The sequence below is a fragment of the Alligator mississippiensis genome, chromosome 3 (assembly GCF_030867095.1).
Source record: "Alligator mississippiensis isolate rAllMis1 chromosome 3, rAllMis1, whole genome shotgun sequence".
In the NCBI taxonomy this organism is placed as follows: Eukaryota; Metazoa; Chordata; order Crocodylia; family Alligatoridae; genus Alligator; species Alligator mississippiensis.
In genome coordinates, this window is record NC_081826.1 from 206,012 (window position 1) to 230,202 (window position 24,191).

General features: G+C 52.1%; 1 protein-coding gene across 1 annotated transcript in view; it reads left to right on the forward strand.

Moving 5' to 3' along the window:
- Positions 1-23,882, forward strand: part of LOC102560133 (zinc finger protein 493) — a 37,012-nt gene extending 13,130 nt beyond the window's left edge. Inside the window, exons 2-7 of the mRNA XM_059723575.1 lie at positions 2,113-2,630; positions 2,755-2,965; positions 3,654-3,826; positions 4,301-4,427; positions 9,484-9,600; positions 11,235-23,882. Of these exons, the coding sequence (XP_059579558.1) occupies positions 2,136-2,630; positions 2,755-2,965; positions 3,654-3,826; positions 4,301-4,427; positions 9,484-9,600; positions 11,235-13,513 (3,402 nt within the window). The 5' untranslated portion in view covers positions 2,113-2,135 and the 3' untranslated portion in view covers positions 13,514-23,882. The remainder of the gene's footprint in view (positions 1-2,112; positions 2,631-2,754; positions 2,966-3,653; positions 3,827-4,300; positions 4,428-9,483; positions 9,601-11,234) is intronic.
- The last annotated feature ends 309 nt before the right edge of the window (positions 23,883-24,191 follow it).

Sequence of the window (24,191 nt, forward strand, 5' to 3'; positions counted from 1 at the left end):
TTTAAAAGGAGAGCCCCACCTTTTATCTTCTACTTGCTGCTTGGGTGGGGGGAGGTTGTAAGGCCTTCCTTTTCCTTCATGTAGCTTGTGACAACTCTGAAAGCCTTGTTACTTCATCAACTCCCAGAGTAGGACCAGAAATCTCTGTGGCCTGATCCAGAAGATGTTTTTATAAATAGTTTAATCATGCTATCATTTCTTTTTTTGGACCCAGAGGGACAGACTTCCATCTTCAGCTCCCTCTGCAAAAATGAAGTTTATTTCCGACCTATGGGGACTTTTTACCATCTTGTACCATCTACACTTTTCCCAGATGAAGGGACTTTGATCCCGAAAGCTTGCAGAAAAGGACAATTTTCTTGCCATTTTCCAGTTGGTCTAATAAAAGGTCTCATTTTGGAACCAAGAGTTCTAGTTTTTTGTATGTCTTTTTGTCTCAGACCAACACGGCTACCAAGTACGCCCCTGAATCATTTCTTTTTGTTCTTTTCTGTCAGGGGCAGTGTAAAGAGCTCTGTGCTCTGTATCTGCAGTGTCTCTGTTCCCAGCTGTGGGAGGGAGTGCAGCATCTGCTTTAAATATTCTGAAAGCCCCTTTCATCCCTCTCCTTTTTCCTGATTTACTGCTGACTGCAGGATTTCCTTTGTCTTGATCTCCCCCAGTTCTTTCCCTCTCCACGAAGGGGGCCCAGGCTAGGTGATGTTTGCAGATTGCACCGTCTCCGCCTTGGAGCTCTGGACTGACGTGGCCAGTTTGCGCAGGGACCCTGGGGGATTCACCCATTGCCCTGTCACAGGCTGGCACCAGGGGGCTGAGCCGGGGTGAATGTCACTGGCCTGTGGGTGGTTCCTGCACCAGCTTTTCCTCCAGCTTGCAGGCAGCTGCTGACTCCTGGCGAGCTGCCTGCAGGCCCGAGGTGCTGCAGGGCGAGGGCTGGGATCAGCGGCTTGGCCCTGTCCTGGTGCCCGGCACTGCTCAGGCTTGCTCCCGCCCCAGCCATCTCCGAGCCCCATGCGAGTTCCTGCCTTCCCAGCTCTTTCTCCCCAGTCCTGGCCGGCTGGAGCTGTGGCAGGGAGCCCGGGGCAAATGGGGCAGGTTCTCCCCTCGTCTCGGCCTCTCTGGGCCCCTTCTCGGGTCGCTGTGGCCCCTGCTGCTCTGTCCGGCCGAGGGGAAGTGGAGCCCAGCGCTGGGAGCGGGGTGAGGGCGGAGGCGGAGCCAGGGCCGGGCCCAGCAGCGCCCCCGAGCCGGGCTCCTCCGGCCCAGGGCAGGTGCAGGGCCGAGCAGCCCTGGAGAAGGGTCGGGTTTCAGCGGGGCCTGTCTCCCACCCGGGGAGTGTGCCGGCCTGGTCCCCCACAGCCTGTCGCCCGCTGCGGGGCGTTTCTCTTGACCCGGGGACCCGAGTGGGGCAGGGGCAGGCTGCTCCAGCACCGCCAGGATCTGCTCCTTGCTCTGATGCTGGGCGCGAGGCAGTGGTGGCAGAGCTCCTGCAGGTGATCCCCCAGAGGACTATGCAGAGGGTCCAGGGGAGCACTGTCCCAAGACTAGAGACAAGTGCCATCCCTGGCAGGGGCTGTGGCCTGGGGCCATTGCAGGGGGTCTGTCTGTGCTGGAGTGAGGTGGGGTGGATGGAAGAGGTGCATCCCCGTGGCTGCGGGGCCCTGGAAGTGGGTGGGGGGTGCTCGGGCCATGTGTAAGACACTGTGTGAAGGGGCGCTGGGGTAGGGAGCTCTGGCCATTGTGGGTGGGGTGTGGGGCACAGGGGAAGGGAACTTGCAGCAGTGAGGCAGTGTGGGTATGGAGGCTTCACCTGTGTCTGGGGCTGTTGAGAGATGTAGGAGCGCTGTGAACAGCCACATGGGTGCCTGCAGGACCTGGTGGAGGACTGGGGGCCGGCCGAGGCTGGGGGAGGAGGCAGGAGAGCTGCATGGAAGGATTTTTGGAACAAGCCCAGGCCCTGCCATGTGTCAGGGCAGGAGGGGGAGTGATGACAGCCATGAGGCTGCTCTGAGTGGGTGAAAGCAGGTGGGCGTAGGGGATGGACAGACCTTGGGCCTGAGGCAGTGGGTCACAGTTCTGGGTCTCCCATCTCATGGTAAAATCTTCCCTTACCAGCACTGGTGCGGCCTAAGGTGAAGATGCTGGAGCAGGACCCAGGAAGTCTTCAGGCAGGAGTTGAGGGAGCAGGAAAAGTCCCTCACATTGTCCAGTCTGGGACTGGTGGAGCCTCCCTGAGATGGTTGGCACTACAGCCAGTAAAGCAGCAGCTGCAGGAAGAGCCGGTCCAATGCCAGAAGGTCCAGGGAAAGGAGGTGAAGCAGGCCATGCAGCCCCCATCTGAGGCTGAGCTGCCTTCAGAGACCACGCAGCCAGGCCCAGGGGATGACTTCCCCACTCCAGAGACTTGGTGCCAGCGCTTCAGGAGCTTCCCCTACCAGGAAGCTGAGGGGGCACAGGAAATCTGCCAGCACTGCCTCGAGCCACAGCATCATAGCAAGGAGCAGATCCTGGTGGTGCTGGAGCAAATCCTGGCCATCCTGCCCCAGGAGATGCAGAGCTTGGAATGGGAAAGTGGTGTAGAGACCTGCGCTGAAGAGTTTCAGCTGGAGCAGGCAGAGGACAACAAGCTCCAGGTGAGAGTATTTCATCCTGATCGTGGATGCTGCCATCTCCATGTCCACAGTCTGGGGGATGTTCCTTCCCACCCCTGTCTCTCCTGGTTCCCAGCTCCCTGTGACATATTTATTTTGTCCCCAGGTCACAGTGAATATGAAGGTCGCGGAGGTGTCCTCAGACGAAATGCAGCCCACTGGGGCATTGCAGGGACCTGTAGATTCCTGGCTGGAACAGCCAAGGGCCCATCCTGTGGACAGACCTCTGGAGGAAGAAAGAGAAAGGGAAACCCCAGGACATCAGGACAAGCCATGTTATGTCCCCAAAGATGAGGCCCTGCCCCACCAGGAGTCAGGTAATGTACCGGATGCAATGAGGGGCTGGTGCAGGTGTTGAGGAAATGAGATTCCCCAGTGACACCTGGCTGGTAACCCAGGCCCCTGTCCTGCTGTAGATTCCCCCAGAACAGAGGAGACCTGGGAGTTGTCAGTAGACAAAAGCTCCTCAGGCTGGTGCCCCAGACAAGGCCCTTCCCCAGGAGCAGGTAAAGAGCCATGGTTCTCCCCTACCCAGCAGCAGGAAGTATCATCCATCAGTGGAGAAATCTTCTGCCAGAACATTTTGATGGGGTCAGTGCTCCAACAGGCCAGCTTGTTCTCCCAGTGCCCCTGGAAGCATTTCGCATGCCCTGGAGAAGATTGACCATGCATTTCCCTGTCCCCTCCCTTTAAAATGTGGATGCTGACGCAGCACCAACATTCTTCCAGCTTCTCTCCAAGGGAGCGATATTCCTGCAGGGTCTGACACGGTGTTGTGATTACTACTCTGCGCTGAAACAAAGTTATTGGGGCTCATCTCCAGCTTCATACTTGTGGAGGTCTGTTAGCAAGAGTTGTGGGATTTTGAATCTTCCTTTTCTCGCCTCTCCCACACACTGATGCCTCTGGTTGCCTTAGCCATAGGCCAATCCGGGAGACTAGCAGGGTTTTCCCCATGCCAGCAGCACCAGGGCCAATTTGTGGATTTTCTTCCCCACCCTGCAGGTGCAGGGACCCTGAGCAGAACTGATCAGCACCCTCCTGAGGAGGGGCCCATAAACCTGGAACTGCAGCAGACTTTGCCAGGGAGATGGGGAGAGAGGGGCTCCCTGCCACCTGAGTCAAGCCAGCTACAGAAGGGGCAGTGCCAGCCTCCAAAGCAGAGGAAGAGCCTGGAGGTGAGCAGGGCACCAGCTCCAGTTAGGTGTGTGAGTACAGCTGGGGCAGAGCCCAGGAGAGTCCTGGGGTGGTGGAAAGAATTTGGGGAGCAGAGAGACCTGAAGAGCAACAAGCCTCTTGCTGGCATTATCAGGAGCTCACTCCCAAGTGCAGAGAGCCAAGGGTACTGGCATGGGAAGGCCTGGTCAGAGTCCATGGAGCCATGGCTCCCTACCTCTAACAGTGCTGCCTGGGTTGCCTCAGAGGACCGAGCAATTAGAACGTGATGAGCTGAGGTTACACAGGTACATTAATTCCTATGTCCACAGCAGTGTCCACATCACGTGTCAGCTGAGTAATGGGGAATTTTGCACCCCTCCCTGTCGTAGCTGATCTTGCAAATAAGTGTAGGACAGAGTAATTCCAGGTAGGGCTGTGGGAACTGAAGGCAACTGGAACAGGAGACACTGATGGTGTAATGCTTGTACCTGCAGCTGCAGAAGGTGTTTGAGGACGTGGCTGTGTATTTCACGCGGAAGGAGTGGGAGCTGCTGGAAGATGAAGACAAGGGGCTTTACCGGGACCAGATGCTGAGGAATTACCAAGCCCTTGTTTCCCTGGGTAGAGTTCTGGTTCTTGCTTCTCTTCGGGGCCATGTGACCTTTGAAGTTTTGTTGTCTTCTCCTTGCTTTTCAGCAGTCTCATTCTCACAAACCTGGTGTGGGTGGTTTCATAGTTTCATAGTAGCAAGGGTCAGGAGGGACCTGAACAGATCATCTAGCCTGACCCCCTGCCACAGGCAGGAACAAATGCTGGGCTCACAAGACCCCAGACAGGTGATCATCCAACCTCCTCTTGAATTTGCCCAAGGTAGGGGCAAGGACCACTTCCCTGGGAAGTTGATTCTAGATTCTGGCCACCCTACCTGTAAAATTTTGCCTTCTGATCTCTAACCTAAACCTATTCTCTATCAGTTTATGACCATTGTTCCTTGTCACCCCAGGTGGTGCTGGCGAGAAAAGGGCTCCACCTATTTGCTGCTAATCTCCCCTGATGAGTTTGTAGGCAGCCACCAGGTCCCTCCTCAGCCTCCTCTTGCTGAGGCTGACCAGGTTCAGGTCCCTCAGTCTCTCCTCGTAGGGCCTGTCCTGCTGCCCTCTCGCCAAGCGTGTGGCCCTCCTCTGAACCCTCTCCAGGCTGGCCACATCCCTTTTGAACTGTGGCACCCAATACTGGATGCAGTACTCCAACTTTTCTTTCATCAGCCCCATGGGACGCCCGTGCCTGCTACAGGGCCGGGAAGTCCGGGTGAGGGTGATCCCCTGCCCTCTATTAATGCTGACTTTGTGAAGGAACATCTTGAGAAGCTGGATACCTTCAAGTCAGCCGGCCCTGACAATCTTCACCCCAGGGTACTCAAGGAGCTGGCAAGCATCATAGCCCAGCCTCTAGCGTGGATCTTTGAAAACTCTTGGCGCTCTGGTGTAGTGCCCGAAGACTGGAAGAAGGCCAACGTGGTGCCTATCTTCAAGAAAGGGAGGAAAGTGGATCCGGCTAACTATAGGTCCATCAGCCTGACTTCTATCCCGGGGAAGATCTTAGAAAAGTTTATTAAGGAGGCCATCCTTAATGGACTGGCTGACGCCAACATCTTAAGGGATAGCCAGCAGGGGTTTGTTGTGGGTAGGTTTTGCTTGACCAATCTCATTTCCTTCTACGACCAGGTGACCTATCACCTGGACAAGGGAGATGAGATTGATGTCATATATCTTGACTTCAAAAAAGCCTTCGATCTGGTGTCCCATGATTGTCTCTTGGAGAAACTGGCCAATTGTCGCCTTGGGTCCCCCACGATCCACTGGCTGGAAAATTGGCTCCGGGGTCGGACCCAGAGGGTAGTAATTGATGGAAGTCACTCATCGTGGTGTCCTGTGACCAGTGGGGTCCCCCAGGGCTCTGTCCTTGGACCCATACTGTTCAACATCTTCATTAACGATGTGGACACTGGAGTCAGAAGCGGACTGGCCAAGTTCGCCGATGACACCAAACTTTGGGGCAAAGCATCCACACCAGAAGACAGGCGGATGATCCAGGCTGACCTGGATAGGCTCAGCAAGTGGGCGGATGAGAATCTGATGGTGTTCAACGCCGATAAATGCAAGGTTCTCCACCTTGGGAAAAAAAACCCGCAGCATCCTTATAGGCTCGGCAGTGCTATGTTGGTTAGCACTATGGAAGAAAGAGACTTGGGGGTCATCATTGACCACAAGATGAACATGAGCCTGCAATGCGATGCTGCGGCTAGTAAAGCGACCAAAACGCTGGCTTGCATCCATAGATGCTTCTCAAGCAAATCCCGGGACGTCATTCTCCCCCTGTACTCAGCTTTAGTGAGGCCGCAGCTGGAGTACTGTGTCCAGTTTTGGGCTCCACAATTCAAAAAGGATGTGGAGAAGCTTGAGAGAGTCCAGAGAAGAGCCACGCACATGATCAGAGGTCAGGGAAGCAGACCCTACGATGACAGGCTGAGAGCCCTGTGGTTCATTATCCTGGAAAAGCGCAGGCTCAGGGGTGATCTGATGGCCACCTACAAGTTTATCAGGGGTGACCACCAGTATCTGGGGGAACGTTTGTTCACCAGAGCGCCCCAAGGGATGACGAGGTCGAATGGTCACAAACTACTACAAGATCGTTTCAGGCTGGACATAAGGAAGAATTTCTTTACTGTCCGAGCCCCCAAGGTCTGGAACAGCCTGCCACCGGAGGTGGTTCAAGCGCCTTCATTGAACACCTTCAAGATGAAACTGGATGCTTATCTTGCTGGGATCCTATGACCCCAGCTGACGTCCTGCCCTTTGGGCGGGGGGCTGGACTCGATGATCTTCCGAGGTCCCTTCCAGCCCTAATGCCCATGAAACCTGTGAAACTGCGGTCTGACCAAAGTCACATAGAGGGGGAGGATCACCTCTCTGGACTGGCTTGAGATGCACCTTTGGATGCATGACAAGGTATAGCTGGCCTTGCTGGCTGCGGTCTGGCATTGGTGGCTCATGTTCATCTTGGAGTCAATAATGACTCCAAGATGAACATGAGCCACCAATGCCAGACTCCAGTAATGACCCCAAGATCCCTTTCTGCCTTTGTGCTTTCAAGAAGGGAACTCCCCAGCCTGTATGCATGCTGTGGATTCCTTCTCCCCAGGTGCAGCACCCTGCATTTGTCTATGTTGAACCCCATCCTATTCTCATCTGCCCACCTTTGTAGTCTGTCTAAATCTAGTTGCAGCCTCTCTCTCCCTTCAAGTGTGCTCATCTCACCCCACATCTTAGTGTCATCAGCAAACTTGGACAATGTGCTTTCAACCCCCTCATCCAAGTCGCTGATGAAGATGTTAAACAGTGCGGGCCCGAGGACCGAGCCCTGGGGTACTCCGCTGCCCACATCTCGCCAGGTTGAGTACAACCCGTCCACCACTACTCTCTGGGTGCGCCCCATCAGCCAATTTTTTACCCATCCAGCTGTGTAGGAATCAATGCCACAGTCGCCTAATTTATTGATGAGAATGGGGTGAGAGACAGTGTCAAAGGCCTTCTTAAAGTCCAGAAAGACTACGTCCATGGTGATAGCATCATCCAAGGATTTAGTTACTTGGTCATAAAAGGCAATCAGGTTGGTCAGGCAGGACCTGCCTTTGATAAATCCATGCTGGTTGCCCCTGAGCATGATCTTCCCTGCAGGCCCCCACAGATGAGCTCCTTGATGATTCTCTCCAAGATGTTCCTGAGCACTGAGGTGAGGCTTACAGGCCTATAGTTACTTGGGTCCTCCTTCCTCCCTTTCTTGAAAATTGGGACCACATTAGCCAGTTTCCAATCCTCTGGCACCTGGCCAGATGACCACGAATGCTCATACAGCTGGGCCAAGGGCTCTGCGATGACCCCTGCCAGCTCCCTCAACACCCTTGGGTGGAGGGCATCTGGACCTGCAGATTTAAAAATGTCCAGCCCTTCCAGAAGATCCCTAACTACATCTGCGCTGACTGAAGGCCTGACAGAGCTATCCCCAAGATTGTCCCTGCCTCTGGTTAGTGGGATATCCTGGTCCCTGTTCAAGAAAACAGAGGCAAAGAAACTGTTAAAAATATCAGCTTTCTTGTCTGGCATAGCCACAAGATTACCGTTTGCGTCTAAATCCCCTTTCTCCTCCTTTACTTACAACCCAGCAGATATTAATGGAAGCCTTATCAGCCTCTGCTGCTACAACACATGGATTATGCATTTCCTCAAATCCTTCTCTAGTGACATATGTATATGTGATAGAACCCACATACTTCTAACAAGGAGTTACTGGAAGCTTCTGTCCACCTTCCTTCCTAACATCTTCATCTCCATAGACCACGGACTCTGTCTTTGTTGTATTTACTTTGAGACCTGGGCACTCATTCTCACTGCGCCATTGTCAAAAGTTTTCTTGTCCTCCTAAAAGGCCTCTGCGTATCAGATGCCCAATCACTGTGATAAAAAGAGGCTAGGGGCAGGGCTTAGTGAAAACCAGCTTTCATTTCCAGAAAATCTAATACAGGGGCTTGTTCTGGTTTGGGTGGAGGTTTGATAAAAGGACTTACTTTTTACTAGGTCAGTTTGCTTTTCTGGTGCTTTCTTTTCTCTTTATTTCCTCCAAAAGATTTCCTTAGAGAAGGGCTCAGATGCTTTTTCTAACCCAACAAAGAATGCATAGACTATATCTACACTATAGGCTTTCACATGCTTTAAAATGTGTCTCCTGCCGCCTTTTGTCCATATCCATGACTCCCAGGAACGTTGTTTCAAAGCCTGCAGTATTTGCCAGCCTGTGTACTCATCTCCCCTCTTGGGCTGATCATACCATTGGATGGGATGATTGTTTTAGTTGCTACTACAGTTATTATAAAATCATCCTTTCCAACGCCTGGATTATGAATCACCCTCTCTCCCAGAAAAAAAGCCTCATTGTCAGCCATCTGTCATTGATTTGTTTCATTGCCACAAGTCCTTGATTGAAACCTTCACCGAGAATAAATTCATTTCTGGTCCTTTGCCTGGAAATACACTAATAAGATAAATGTTAGCCCTCCATAAGTTTGTCCAATTACTCTTATTTTTGGTACCTTGAAAATAGTAAAAATGTTATCTTTCTGCTTTCTAGAACATCACAGATCAATGCATCTCTACCTTGTCCCTGGTGACTCTGTCAGTTTTCTGCCTTTTTTATACCTGAGAGTGGTCAGGGCTTTGTTTCCTTTGACCATCCTTCCACTACCTGGGTGACAAGGACCTTTGAAGGCTTCTCCCAGCAGTGCCTTCTCTTTTCATCTTAAATGCCCATCCACCTTTGTCCTTCTGCATCATGGTGTATGCATAAGACATCACCCAGACCTTCAATGTATGTGCCTAGGCAGGAGTATAAAGGAGTGGGTGGAGGCTGCCCGGATCTTTCATACCCATTTTAGACAATTGAGACAGAATCCAAAGCCCAGACTGAGTTCAGAAGTTCAGTGCTTTGTTGGCTGTAGTTGTGTGCATCCAGGAATCAAACCTGGGTTTTCCATGTGGCAGACTAGGATTTTACCACTGAGCCACAACAGCAGGTTTTCCATCCAGTAGGCAATCACAAACACTTTAACCACTGCTTCAAACAGGATATCGAGGTCCCACACCTGACTTAATCTACCGCATCCGGCGAGGACAGGTGGAGCTCTGGGTCTATGATGATGAGGACCATGAAGATATCTCAGGGTTGGAGTACATGCTGCCAGGTGAGTTGTGGCTGTCCCTTACACCTGACTCCCCTGTCAGAAAGCCCCACGCCCAGAGGGACAGACAGAAACATCAGCTACATTTCCGCTTATTTAAAGGTGAGCGCTGCTAGTGATGGGGATATATGCTATATATACCCACCAAAGAAATAATCTTTTTTTGCCCCTATATTTTTAATCCTGGAAACTGCAAATCTGCCCTGTGCTGCCATTCTAAGGTGCTACCCTTTAATAGCTTATGCTGTAATGTGTCAAGGCAGGTATTGTTCCCATTCCCTGAAATTCAAAGCTGTAGGACAAGCAGCTGTCCCCTTCTTCTCCCCCTTATTTTGGCTGTTAGGGGACAATTGAGTCGGTTGTCTTGATTTTTAGGTACAGATCTGGTTTCCCTGGGGTACCATGATTTTAAATGTTCATCTTCACTCAAAGGAAGAATTGATCTCCCACCCCAAGGTCCATACCTCTATATCACCCTCTCCCCAGGCATGGTGGGATGGTAGTCCCCCATGGAAATCAGCATGGCTGGCCAAAGCTCTGTAACCATTATGATGGACAAGAGAGAGGCTGGGGTTATCCCTAGTTTCTCTTGGTTAGGTTGACCTGGAACCCAGGAAGTGCTTAATCATGGTCTCAGGCTGCATTAGATGTATGCATGGGATTCACAAGCTTTCCTGTTGTGGGGGGAAATGAATACCCCATGGTTTGCACCAGAATCTCCCCCTTTTCTGTTTTAGCTCTGGCACCCTGAGTGTCAAAGCCTGAGACTCAGGACAGAATCCATGTGCAGGTTCATGACAAGGCCTTTGTCCCAGTGCACATTCCTGTGATGTGGAGATCACCTGGACCTCATTATCAAAGGAAAGCTCCACAGGCTTGTTTCTGCTCCTTTCAGAAGAGACAGCCACAGCTCTGTGCTCCCTCTGAGAACAGTCCTTGGAGGGATGAGGGATGAAACATGTTGGCTTTTCCTACCAAGCAGCAGCAGGAGCCCTTGTGTGTCCCACAGAAGCAGCTGGCCTAGTGTAAGGCAGTGCTCCCCACACGCCCCTGATAAGCCCCAGAAATCTGCTGCAAGGCTGTTCACCCTTGTACCCAGATGCTGCTCTCTGGACTGCCAGAGATCAAGGGCAAGCACTGGAGAGGAGCCTCACCAATGCACTTTGGCTCTGGAGCATGTCAGCCCAGTCAGATGGAGGGCTCAGCATCATTTTCCCTTAGACCCACTAGTGCTGTGGGATAGAGGAGCCATTAGTGAGCCTCATTCTTCCTTTAAGCAGATGCTTCTGCTCTTATCCTCAGCCTGTTAGAGCATGAAGCCATTCAGGTCCTGTCCTAATGCACATGTCCCACATGTGTTTCTCCCAGCAGGGTCTGAAGTGGTGAGGGATAACAGGTGGTACAGAAACCCCAAGGATCTGTCTCTGAAATTCACACATTTCCCCTGCCGCTGCCCCCCCCCCGCCCCACACACACACACGCTCCTGGGATTTGGGAAGGAAGACCATGTTTTCTTAAGGGAACACAAGTGCCAAGGTCCAGTCCTGCTCTGAGGCCCATCCCAGCAGAAGGAATAGCAGTGTTTGCCCTTTGCCAGCAGGGCAGGAACTAATCTGGAGTTTCTCTTCTCCATGCAGGAGGTGCCTGCCTGCTGAGCAGAGTTCAGGAGCAGCCTTCTGAGGAAGGGCCTGCAAGCCTGGTGCCACAGTGGATTTCCCCAGGGAGTTTGGGTGAGATGGACTCCCTGAGACCTGAGACGAACCAATGGTGCAAGAGTCAGAGGAGGCCCCAAAAGCAGAAGGCGAACGTAGCGGTGAACCAGGTACTAGCTCCAATTTGGCATGAGAGTGGAGAAAGGACAGAACCCAGAAAGAACCCTGGGTGGAGGGAAGAATTTGTGGAGCTGAGAGACCTGAAGAGCCACAAGGCAAAGTTCCACTGCAGAGAGACCCTGCATCCAAACCAAACCAGTGGAGTCAGCTTCAGAGGGAAGCAGGAGCTCACTGCCGAGCACAGGAAGAGAGCCCACCCCTGCCCTGGGTGCAGGAAAACCTCTAACTGCCCCTCACTCCTGGCTCTGCACAAGATAGGGCACGTTGGGGAGAAGCCCCACATATGTGCCATGTGCGGGAAGAGCTTCACCTGCCTCTTGACCCTGGCTGCTCACTGCAAGAGCCATTCAGGAGAGCTCCCGTACCACTGCACCAAATGTGAGCAGAGCTTTGTGTGCAGCTTGGACCTGGCCAAGCACCAACATGTGCACAGGGAGAAGCATCAGTACCGTTGTGTTACGTGTAGTAAGACCTTCACCCATTTCTCCTCCCTGGCTCAGCACCGGCGCATCCACTTGGGGAGGAAGACACACCACTGCACCAAGTGCAGGAAGAACTTAATTTGCTGGCAGGATCTATCCCAACATCGGTGTGTGAAGAAGGCAGACAAGCCACACCACTACACCAAGTGTGGGAAGAGCTTCAGGCAGCCCTCTAATATGGCCAGGCACACGCTCATGCAAACAGGAGAAAACAACCAGCTTATCTACACAGGGGAAAAGCCACATCAGTGCTCTGTGTGTGGGAAGCGCTTCACCCAGCCCTCCCACCTGGCCAAACACCAGTGCATCCACACAGGGGAGAAGCCACACCAGTTCCCTGAGCATGGGAAGAGCTTCAGCTGCTCCTCAAACCTGGCCCACTACCAGCGTATCCACACAGGAGAAAAGCCATATCTTTGCTCTGATTGTGGGAAGAGCTTTACCCACCCTTCCCACCTGGCCAAGCACCAGCTTATCCACACAGGAGAGAAACCACATCAGTGCTCTGTGTGTGGAAAGAGCTTCACTCAGTCCCCACACCTGACCCAGCATCAGCGCATCCACACAGGGGAGAAGCCACATCAGTGCCCTGTGTGTGGGAAGAGCTTTGGTCAGTCCTCCACCCTGGCCCAGCACCAACGTATCCACACAGGGGAGAAGCCACATCTTTGCTCTGTGTGTGGGAAGAGCTTCAGCCGCTCCTCCACCCTGGCCCGGCACCAACTTATCCACACAGGGGAGAAGCCCCATCAGTGCTCTGCATGTGGGAAGAGCTTCACCCAGTCTTCCCACTTGGCCCAACACCAGCGCATCCACACAGGGGAGAAGCCACATCAGTGTTCTGTGTGTGGAAAGGGCTTCATCCACTCCTCTAGGCTGGCCGAGCACCGACACATCCACACTGGTGAGAAGCCACATCAGTGCTCTGTGTGTGGGAAGTGCTTCACCCAATCCTCCAGCCTAGCCAAACACCAGCACCTCCACACAGGGGAGAAGCCACACCAGTGCCCTGAGTGTGGAAAGAGCTTCAGCTGCTCCTCCACCCTTGCCCAGCACCAGCTTATCCACACAGGGGAGAAGCCACATCAGTGTTTTGTGTGTGGGAAGAGCTTCACCCGCTCCTCCACCCTGGTCCGGCACCAGCGTATCCACACAGGGGAAAAGCCACATCAGTGCTTTGTGTGTGGGAAGAGCTTCACTCAGTCCTCCATCCTGGTCCAGCACCAGCGCATCCACACAGGGGAGAAGCCACACCAGTGCTCTGAATGTGGGAAGAGCTTTACCCATTCCTCCAGCCTGGCCCAGCACCACCGCATCCATACAGGGGAGAAACCACATCAGTGCTCTGTGTGTGGGAAGAGCTTCACCCAGTCCTCCAACCTGGCCAAACACCAGCGCATCCACACAGGGGAGAAGCCACACCAGTGCTCTGTGTGTGGGAAGAACTTCAGCTGCTCCTCCTCCCTTGCCCAGCATCAGTGTATCCACACAGGGAAAAAGCCACATCAGTGCTCTGAGTGTCAGAAGAGCTTTACCCACTCCTCCAGCCTGGCCTATCATCAGCTCATGCACACACGGAAGACGCCACATCAGTGCTCGTAGTGTGGGAAGAGCTTCACTCAATATTCCCACCTGGCCCAGCAACAGTGTATTTACACCCGGAAGCATTCATACATAATTCTGCCAACAATACCAGAAGGGCTTGTGGGGTGGGGGGGAACTACAGAAAAAGTTTACCCAGCCCTTGGCCCTTGCAGGGCACTACAGGACCCAGAGGCTGGGCCACAAGGCTTGATTGTGGGAGGGAAGGGGCTCAGGCAAAATGCCTGACAGGGGCCAGCCTAAATGCTGGGAGAGCCTCTGAGGAGATGCTCTTTGTATCAGCCTTGGAGTCTATGCATCCCCCATCATTCTCTAAAACCGGTCAGTATTCCCAGGGGAAGAAGTGCCTTCACAATACAGTGCCTTCCCCAAGACAGCTGCCTCCAAATGACACCCAGGGACTTTTGCCGCCTCTCAGCTTTGTCCTCCCTCCTGGTCCCAGGGTTCCGGTGTGTGAGGCTCTGATCCCGTGATTTTTGGATGCATACCAAGAGCTTCGAGATGACTCTACCCTTCTTTTTTTTCAGTTTTGGAGCAGAGACAAATTTCTGGGAGCAGGTGGCAATAGTAAAAATGTTTACAGATCTTGTTATGGAGCCGGATGTGAGAACATTACTGGAGTGCTACTGTGAAAAATTGTGTTACATAGAGAAGGTGAAAGATGTGGACTGTTTGCACTGGGCCATAGTATGCCCATTTGTTAGTGTGGACAGACCTCTCCAAGGATTATGGGGGTGTGAGGTATCTCCCTCCAGAATAGCCTTAGGGTTCCATAGGGAGAGCCCAAACTTTGTCACAAATGTGGGGAGCATGAGTATCTTACCATAGCTTCACACAGATCCTGTGCTCCTTGTGTAAAGGGAGGGGATGTGAGAAAACACTGTTGCTAAGCGTGGGTATGTAATGTATGTGGAGAGAGGGGCCACAGGTTCCAGTCTTGCCCCAAAATCTTTGTGACCATCTTGAGAAGGAGGAGACCAGCTGGCACAAGGGACACAGAGGAGAGGGAAGAGGCAGGCAGAGAGGAGAGCAAAGAACCACAGGAAAAACAGGAAGAAAAGAGGAGGAGCTGTGGCAGATGGAGGAGACAGTGCAACAGAGTCAGAAAGAGATTTTTGAGTTGGGTTCTTGGGGTTGTTAGAAGAAGAAGATGAACAAGGGCAGACTAGCACTTCCAAAAGTGGAGGGAGAGGTGGGGCATCTTGGAAGAAGAAAGAAGGGGATGGAGTGGCTCGCTGAAAGTGCAAAAAGAAAAACAGGATTAGCAAACATGGGAAGGGTGGTGGAGAAGAAAAATAAAGGAAGGCAGGGAACAAGAGATGGGGCAGGAGGAGGGAGAGCCTTCCTCTGTAGAGGCCCCTGCCAACCAGAAAGTTCAGGCCACAGGTGCAAGACGGTAACAAGATGGAACACTCCCTCTGCAACAACTGTCACCAAAACTCCCCATGGGGCTGCAGGCAGCCGGGGTGCAGGGGGCCAAGCCCTGCCTGCTTGTGCTGGGGCCGCCCATGCTGCGTTCCCACCAGTGCCCATGGCCCAGGTGGGTGCTTCTTTGCTCCCTGCACCTCCAGCAGTAGCTCCTGCTCCTTGTCTTGCCCACCCTGCACCACGCTGCTCCAGGCGGACAAACGGCTTCAGCCAGGCAGCTCCTGCTCCATCACATAGGACTCCAGCTCCAGCTTCCAGGAAGATGGCTGGGGCTCTGGCTTCAGCTCCTATGCAGTGGGGCAGGAGCTGCCCAGCTGAAGCTGCCTGTCTGCTTGCCCAGAGAGGTGCAGCATGGCACGGCAGGGGCAAAATCAGGGGCAGGAGCCTCTGCTGGAGGTGGGGCAGTAGAGTAGCACCCAGCTGGCTGCAGCTGCACCAGGAACAGCCCCGCAGGAAGCTGCACTCACTGGCTGGGGCCAGGCCACACGAGACCAATAGGAGACAGGAGTGGGCTATGCTAACATAAGCTGATGTGCTTGGCCCCATTTAGCTGGACCCAGTTACCTGCTGGGCTGAATCTGGCCTGCAGTGGGGTGGTATGCCAGGGGCGAGGATTATGATTACTTTGAGGAGAGGTGGACCTGGGGACCTTCACAATGGTCTGGCACTAATGAAAAGAGAGCATCTGGCATGGTTCTGGTACAGAACCCATCTATTAGCAACCGACAAGTGGCAGAGGTGGTAAGCAGGAGGATTTTACAGTGATACTGCCTTTAGTAACATGTATGTGACCTCTTAGAAAGGCAAGCCTGCTGTGGGTATTGAGGAAGCTTGCAGTGAGCTTCCCAGGATCCAAACCCAGTGTACAGCTGGGAAATTTCAACTGTTTTATACTGGCAGGAGATCAGAAAGCGAGGAGAGGGGGAGGGAATGGACAAAACCTCCAGACTGTTGAAACAAATTGTGGAGAAAAACACTTGGCAGGATGTGGAGAGGAGAGGCCCAGAGGAGGAAGTGATGGTTGTGAGGGTCGACTGAGCATAACTTTTCACTCAAGAATTGATTTTTACCTTCTGGTTTCAGCATTCAGAGGTGAAGGAAGTGGAGGTGGTTGATGTTGACGTTGAGGGTGGTGCTAGATTTCTTTTTGGACTTTTTATATTGAGGACAATGTTGAAAGAAGGAAAATGTTTTGTTTTTTGATACTTATTGTTATTTTAATGATAATGATATTTCCCTGCCTCTGCACCCCAATTCCAGATAGGACCACCAATTGCTGTCCTGTCTTAGACATGCTGTCCTGCCTCTGCCCTGCATTTTGGATTGTTGAAACACAGCTCTCTCGTGTATCTGACCTGGCTTGCGACCTGGCCCTGCTCTGTGTAGTGTTTTGGCCCTGAGTCAGACTCTGACTCTCTAGCTTTGACCCTGGCTACCCCTTGTACCTCAGCTAATGGCTCATGTGAACTACCAGCCAGACAGCCAATGCCTCGGTATGTGACAGCACAGCACCTGGTTCAAGGAGACAGAGCCGTCCCTAGGGGTGTGTGGGGCCCAGGCCGTATCAGCCTGTGTGGGGCTGGGGAGGTGGGAAACGGCGTGGCGGGGACCAAGCGTACGGTGGCTACAGCGGGACCTGTACGGCACTGTGTGGGGACCCCCCAAAGCTTGGGGCCTGGGGCAGTCACCCCAATTTGCCCCTCCCTCCCCCAGGGATGGCCCTGCAAGGAGAGACCTGGTCTTGGGCAGGAGTTGCTCAGCACTGTGTCCCTGTGCCATGCACTGAGCATACCAATTCTCAGCTCCTCCCCCACTTGTCAGCAATGTGTCTGGGCCATGTTCTTAGCTCCATATATGTGTTTCAGTGCTGGGGGGGCAATTCCAGCCCCCACATAGGTCCATTCTCAACCCTGTCCCTCATTGCAGCTCTGGGGACAGAAATAACAGAGAATATAGAAACCTGAGGAGATGGGGTGTCGGGGGGGGGGGGGGTGGAGGGGGAAAGCCTTGAGGGGATGGGTTAGGTTCCCTAGAAATTCCCTGAGAGCTTCAGCAGTCAGCGGGAATGGATGAGCTTGAGGGAGAGTGAGTTGCATTGTGGGGAACAAGGGAGCCTTGGAAGGAGCCAGGGAGAATGGAAGAGCCCTGAGGGGTGAGGAATTTAAAAGGGCCAAGAGAACTGAGGAGACAGGATGTTGGGCATGAGCAGGGAGGCTATGAAAGGATGGAAAGACAAATTGAGAGGTGATAAAGCAGCCTTGAGACATTGGCAGGGGTGGGGGGAACTGAGTGAATGGGGAGTTAGTGTGGAATGGGAGAGCCTGAAGGGATGGGGTCAGGGGGTTCCTGAAGGGGTGCAAGTCAAGTTAGGGAAACAAGGAGCCTTGATGGGTGACAAGGGGAGAAGGTGGAGACCGGGGGGGGGGCGCTTTATGGCAAAGAAGAACTGGAGGAGCCCTTCAGAGACAGGGAACTAGAAAGCAAGGTAGAACCTGAGTGGGAGTCAGTGGGGGAACTGGCATGCCTGAGGGACTGGGGAGAGGGCAGAGGCCTGGGAAAACAGCGTCCAACTGTGGGGGCCTGACCTATTGGCAATTGGAGGAGGAGGGGGGGTGTTGAGAAAGGTGAACAGTATGTGTGGGACATGCATGTTCCAAATTTCTGTGCTCTCCATGCCCTCCTTCAGGCTCTTTGCCTTCTCACCCTGATCCATCCCACTCCAAAAGGGGCTCAGGGACCAGCTCAGATTCTCTGGCCATTCACTGCCCCTGTGTGTGGCAGGAGGTCTCCTTCATTCCCAAGTCTCAAGATCACTTCAGCCTACCAAGGGAGACTCCTACACAGGTGGCCAGTGTGAATTTGGAGTGAGTCAGGCCCTGGGTTCAAAACCTAATTGCTGTTTTCTGACAAAGGTCAAGTGCTTTAATGCCCAAAGTAGATTAGTCTGAACCACTGGGGTTCATAGGCGGAAATCCCTGGAAGAGCTAGGTGTCGGAAGTTGGAGCTCAAATTAGCTGAGCACACAGGGACCTGGATTCAAAACCTCTGAGCACCTTCCACCCCACTCCCACCTGCCTGTGGAAACATCCCTCAGAGCTGGATTCAGGGAGGTGGTCAAATAACTTGGTTTTGTCTACACAAAGACCTAAGGGAGCTTTAATCCACATTTATTTTTATGGCAGAGTAACATGTTCCTTTGAATACTGACTACTTTTGAATAGGAGGTAGACCCATGTTTCCCGACTCGCAGTGTAAGGAGATAAAGCATCCATCAAAGTTGCATTAACAAGGATGAAGTCTTCACGGTCTATGTTTTTACTGGGTTTTGTTTTACCCCACGTTTAAGATCCAGGGCACTTTGGAAGAACTGTTTGTCTTTTCAGAGTTGTATTTGAAAGATTTATTATATTTGTTCCTGCCCACCTCTCCTGTGTGAAATTCTTATTTAGAATAAGTGACTTAAATTAAATTTTGGGAGTGAGTTCAGCTCGTGTGAAGAGAGACCAGTTTCACTGGGATGGCAATGACCCATAGAAGGGGATTCATGTAACTTAAGAGCCACTCCACTGTTACTTCGATCAGACTCATTGTTCTAGTTAGCCTGGGAAAGGCAAGCCCTGGCTGCTGTTTGTACCACCCCTCCCTGTCCCCAGGGCAGCACTGGAGAGGGGACACAACAGTGCAGAGGCATTCCTGCCCCCAACCCCCGAGTGTCTTGGCCCTGTTGGCAGTGCAGGAGTGGGATTCCTGGGGGCTCCTGTCCAGCTTCACCCCCTGCTTCGGACCCAATAGCAGCAGTCACAGAATGGGGGGAAAGTGAAAGAGGTGAGGTCAATCAGTGCTGGGACTGAGGTGTCTAGTAGTACATGTGCACTGGCAGAAGTGAGTGGGGGGCCACTGCACCAGGCTGCAGCAGCAGAGGGTGCAGCTCCTAGAGACACACGGACTGGTGCACAGCTGTCCCAGAGACCCCTCCAGCCCCCAGGGCACCAGGCCACTGGTAGGGAGATGCTGGCCCCACCCCTGCTAGGGAAGGAGCTCAGCAAGGGAGACCTTCCCTCTCCCTGACAGCTCCTGTGCTGTTCCGGTGTGCAGAAGCCAGGGGAGCATGTTCAGACGGGTAGCTGGGGCTGCACCCTGGGGCCTTCCACTGAGAGAGGAATCCAGGGCTGCCCCCAGCCCAGGAAGTAAGCAGGACAGGCATGAACCAGAGACACCAGCCCTGGGTGCTGGAGATGCAGAGGTCAGAGACAGCAGCCAACAAACCATAGCCCTTGCACCAGAGACAGCTGCAGGACTCTACCCCCCTGGGACAGGAACAGGACACAGACCTCTGAGCTGGCCCTGGCCAGGACCAGAGACAGCAGTGGGGAACAAAGCCTTGGCCAGAGGAGCACAGGGAGGCTACTCAAAGGCCTGGTGTTGCTGCCCCTGGCCCTGGGGAAGTGAATGCCCCATAAGTTGCCATTGCTGGTGAGGTGAACATTAGGGCTGTGTGAAACAGCAGCGTTCCATTTCGACGTTTTGGTGGAATAGTGTTTGGTTTTGAAGTTTGTTTCGATTCGAAACAGCTGTTCCGTTCCATCAAAACAGGGTCGAAATGGCGAAACTTTCAGTGTTTTGCCCATAGGATATAATGGGGAGGGACAAAACAGCCAGTAACTTATTTCTAGCCTGATTTGGATGAAACACAGGAATCGTAGCCCCTTCTGAGGGCAGGACACCTGCCAAGTTTCAAGGAGGTAAGTGTGGGGGGCTCGAGGAAACTACCTCCCAAAATCTTGAAAGCAAAACTTGTGTATGTGTTTAAGATACAGAGGGGTCAAAACTGCGGGCATGCTAGTCCCTGCTGAGGCCACAAAGCATGCCAAGTTTCAAGGAGATAGGTGCAGGGGTTTGGGGGAAACCACCTCAAGCTGCAGACAAGCAAAATTTGTGACATAGGTGACACCGTGTGTGTTAAGGCGCAGCAGGGTGAAAGCTGCAGGCCTGCTAGCCCCCACTGAGGCCACAAAACCTGCCAGCTGTCAAGGAGATTGGTGCAGGGGTTCTGCGTTCTGGGGCCCTGCACCTCTAGCTGCTGACAGGCAAAACTTGTGTCATGGGTGCTTGTGCAACTGTGTCTGTCCTGGGGCAGGAGGGGGAACCTACTGCAGGCCTGGCTGCTAGGCCCTGCTGTGACCACAAAGCCTGCCAGCTGTTAAGAAGACGGGTGCAGGGGGGTTCTGGGGCCCTGCACCCCTAGCTGCTGACAGGCGAAACTCATGACATGGGTGCTTGTGCAACTCTGCTGTCTCTCATCAGGCAGCAGGACTGAAGATCCCACATCACTTGCCACCACAGACCTGGGGGTAATAATGATGAGCTGGCAGTGCGATGCTGTAGCCAGCAGGGCTAACAATACCCTGGCATGCATCAATTGATGCCTCTCCAGCAAAACCATTGCAAAGAAGTGATTCTCCTGCTCCACTCGGCCTTGGTTATGTAGCAGAAAGCCCCCTTTTCCTCTTGCCTGCGTTTGCTCTCCTCTCTTTGGATATGTTTCTCTTTTTCTACCTTTTCTTCCTTCCTCTCTCTTTCACTTTAAGATAAGGAATTGTGTTTTAAAATTTGTGTGTGTGCATTTTGTATCTCCCCTTGTATTTTGGTATTTTTATCTATTTGTGTGCCATGGCATTTGTAGCTTATATTTTATACTCCTCACCTTTCAACTAAATGTGTTTTAGTAAGTTATACATTGTAACAATGTTAACAAGGGTAGGAATCAAACTGTCCTTCCTTGTATCAGGCTGGCCCCTGAAAGAGCGGTGAATCAACGATTGAATGTCTAACATAGTAGCAGACAGCAATTATCACCGGGAAGCTGCAGATCAGCCAAGGGAAGAACTCGATAGAAGACAATGTAACAACCAGGAAATCTCTCAACGTCACTGATCAAGGGCTAGAAGCCCTGGCCTGAGTTAATCAACGCCAGAGACCAACTTTTGGGCTGAATATCTCCAGATCGACCACTCCCAGAGCCCTATTCAAAAATTCATCAACAGACTCCCAAACGTGCACGTACATGCAGATGACCCCTGGGGCTGACAGATGCCGTCCAGTAGCCACTGGGGGGCGGGGGGGGGGAAGTCCCATGAGGGTCAAGGACCCCTGGATTGGGCAAATCTGAAAACTGGGGAGTCACCAAAGTCTGTCAGGGATAGATAAAAGGCAGTGAAAAGTGACCCTCAGTGGCGCCCTCTTGATCTCCAACTCGACCAGACCTGTCCAGCCAGAAGGACCAGCCAGCGACCCCCTTCTGGAGGATAACACCACGCTGAAAGAAGCCTCAACGACAGACTCCAGCGCTTGTAGGATAGGTATACCTGACTCTGTAGCCTGCTACTGTGGGGGGGGAGACCAGCCCCAAGGTTTATGATTACAGTGTTTCAATCCGCCTAATAAACTAGACTTCTAAGGATCCCGAGTTGGACATTTGTAGCCAACAGTTAGACCCCTGCTGGAGTACTGTGTCCAGTTCCGGGCTCCGCACTTTAACAAGGACGTGGTAGAGCTTGAGAGAGTTCAGAGAAGGGCTATCCATATGACCAGACTTGCACAGCAAGCCATATGAGAAAAGGCTGAGGGACCTGGGCTCTTTAGCCTGAAAAAGAGAAGGCTGAGAGGAGACTTGGTAGCATCTTATGGTTACATCGGAAGCATACATCTAGGGCTCGGTGAACAACTGTTCATCAGGGCACCCTTGGGGAAAACTAGGAGTAATGGTAACAGTCTGGACGCCCTAGTTGTGAAGTAGTTTTTCCTAGCATTGAGCCTGAAATGATCTTCCAGGAGTTTGTGACCATTACTCCTAGTTTGGCACCCATGACATGAGTTTTGCCTGTCAGCAGCCAGAGATGCAGGAACCCAGAACCCTGCACCTATCTCCTTGAGAGCTGGCAGGCTCTATGGCCTCAGTGGGGACTAGCAGGCCTGCAGCTTTCACCCAGCTGTGCCTTAACACACACGGTGTTGCCCATGTCACGAGTTTTGCTTGTCCACAGCTTGAGATACAGTTTCCCCCAAACCCCCTGCACTTATCTCCTGGCAGGATTCGTTGCCTCAGCAGGGGCTAGCATGCCTGCATTTTTAATCCCGCTGTGGCTTAACACATACATGTACACAAGTTTTGTTTTCAAGATTTTGGGGTGCAGTTTCCCCAACCCCCCTGCACCTATCTCCTTGAAACTTGGCAGGCCTTATGGCCTCCATAGGGGCTAGCATGCCTGCATTTTTAACCCCGCTGTGGCTTAACACATACATGTACACAAGTTTTGCTTTCAAGATTTTGGGGTGCAGTTTCCCCAACCCCTCTGCACCTATCTCCTTGAAACTTGGCAGGCCTTATGGCCTCCATAGGGGCTAGCATGCCTGCAGTTTTGACCTTGCTGTGGCTTAACACATATACGTGACACAAGTTTTTCTTTCAAGATTTTGGGGTGCATTTTCTCTGAACCCCCTGCACATATCTCATTGACACAAGGCAGGCGCTATGCCCTCAGAAGGGGCTACCATTCCTGCAAGTTTCATCCAAATCAGGCCAGTAATGACAAAGTTATAGGCTGTTTTGTCTTTCCCCATTATAGCCTATGGGCAAAACAGCGTCAAACAGCAAAACGTTCAACTTGCCTCATTTTGTTTCGAGGCTGTTTCAACCATATCTGTTACGTTTCAGTTTTGCTGGTTCGACCTTGAAACGAGTCAAAACAGCATTGAAACAAAACTGGTGGCGAAATTTCACACAGCCCTAGTGAACATGTCTGGTGCCTCTGGCATCACTGTTTGGGGCTAGGGGCGTTCTACGGGGAGCCCCCTCTTGCCAGCTCCCCAGGATGGAGAAAGCAGGAGGGGGCTGCAGGGCTCAAGGAGACTCTGGGCAGCAGGAATAATGCAGGAACTAGGGGAAGCCCACCCCTTTTCCACCACATTTACGGACTTGTCTCTTCCTGGAAGTATGTCCCTGCTGCTTTCTGCTCTTTGCTCTCCCTCACAAACTCCTTTCTGACCCACTCTGTTCTCTGGGAAATATTTTCTATGGGTTTCCTTGCTCCTGGCTTGGCCAGTGTGAGGTGTCATGTGGACTATTCAGTCCAGCCTCAGCCACAAGCTCAAATTTGTCAGTGCCCATAGATGAATCCAGGCAGGATTCAATCCTAGAGTGCAGGGGACAGGACACCTCAGGGATGGGAAGAGCCAAGGGTGTATTCTCACTGAACTGCTCTGCCCAAGACTGCAGACTGCAGCTGGACAGAAAATGCCAATGACCTGTATCCAGTGTACAGAATTTTGAAAAAGTCCTCTTAATTTTCTGAATCTCTAAGAATGGTGTGAAAGTGATAGTAAAAGGGAAACTCCAGTTGGGAAAAAAGGTTTATTTTCCCCCACAAAAAAGCCTCTTTGGTTTAAAACAAAAAAATTCTGGCAACAGTAACACAAAATGTTTCAGTGAAAGACTACATTGCAAAAAAAAAAAAAATAAAAAAAAAAAATTCCCCCCCCCCCCATGACTATATTACACTAAATCATTTCTTTTGGTTGTAAAGCAAAAATGTCTACTCAAATGCACCATCTACCTACCTACCTACCTACCTACCTACCTACCTACCATCTGACACCTTCAGGGAAGGAATTCCACCTGATCAGCACATCAAAGAGCTACTCAACACAGCTCACGAAGACAAAGACACTCTCATGGACCCAGAGGGACAGACTTCCATCTTCAGCTCCTTCTGTGCAAAAATGAAGTTTATTTCTGACCTATGGGGACTTTTTACCTTCTTGTACCATCTACACCTTTCCCAGAGCCTGACGAAGAGACTTTGATTCCCAAAGGCTTGCAGAAAAGGATACTTTTCTTGCCATTTTCCAGTTGGTCTAATAAAAGGTATCATTTTGGAACCAAGAGTTCTAGTTTTTGTTTATGTACTTAAATGCATGGATTTTTACTTAAAGCTCTTTTTTGTTTCTTTAAATGCCACCTTCTTCCCTGGGAGAGAAAGGGACAGCCATGAGCTGCAAATAGGTCTTCCTAATAGGATAGGTGCTTAACAAACAAGGTTATGCTGGGGTGTTTTTCAAGGGGGAGCGTCTGCTTTTATGCTGATTCTCTTTAACCTAGAAAAGGGAATAAGAGAGCAAAACAAGTGATTTTGTTATCTGACACCCTGAGGGTGGAATGGGAGATTGCTAGCCTGAAACTTTTCTTTTAAAA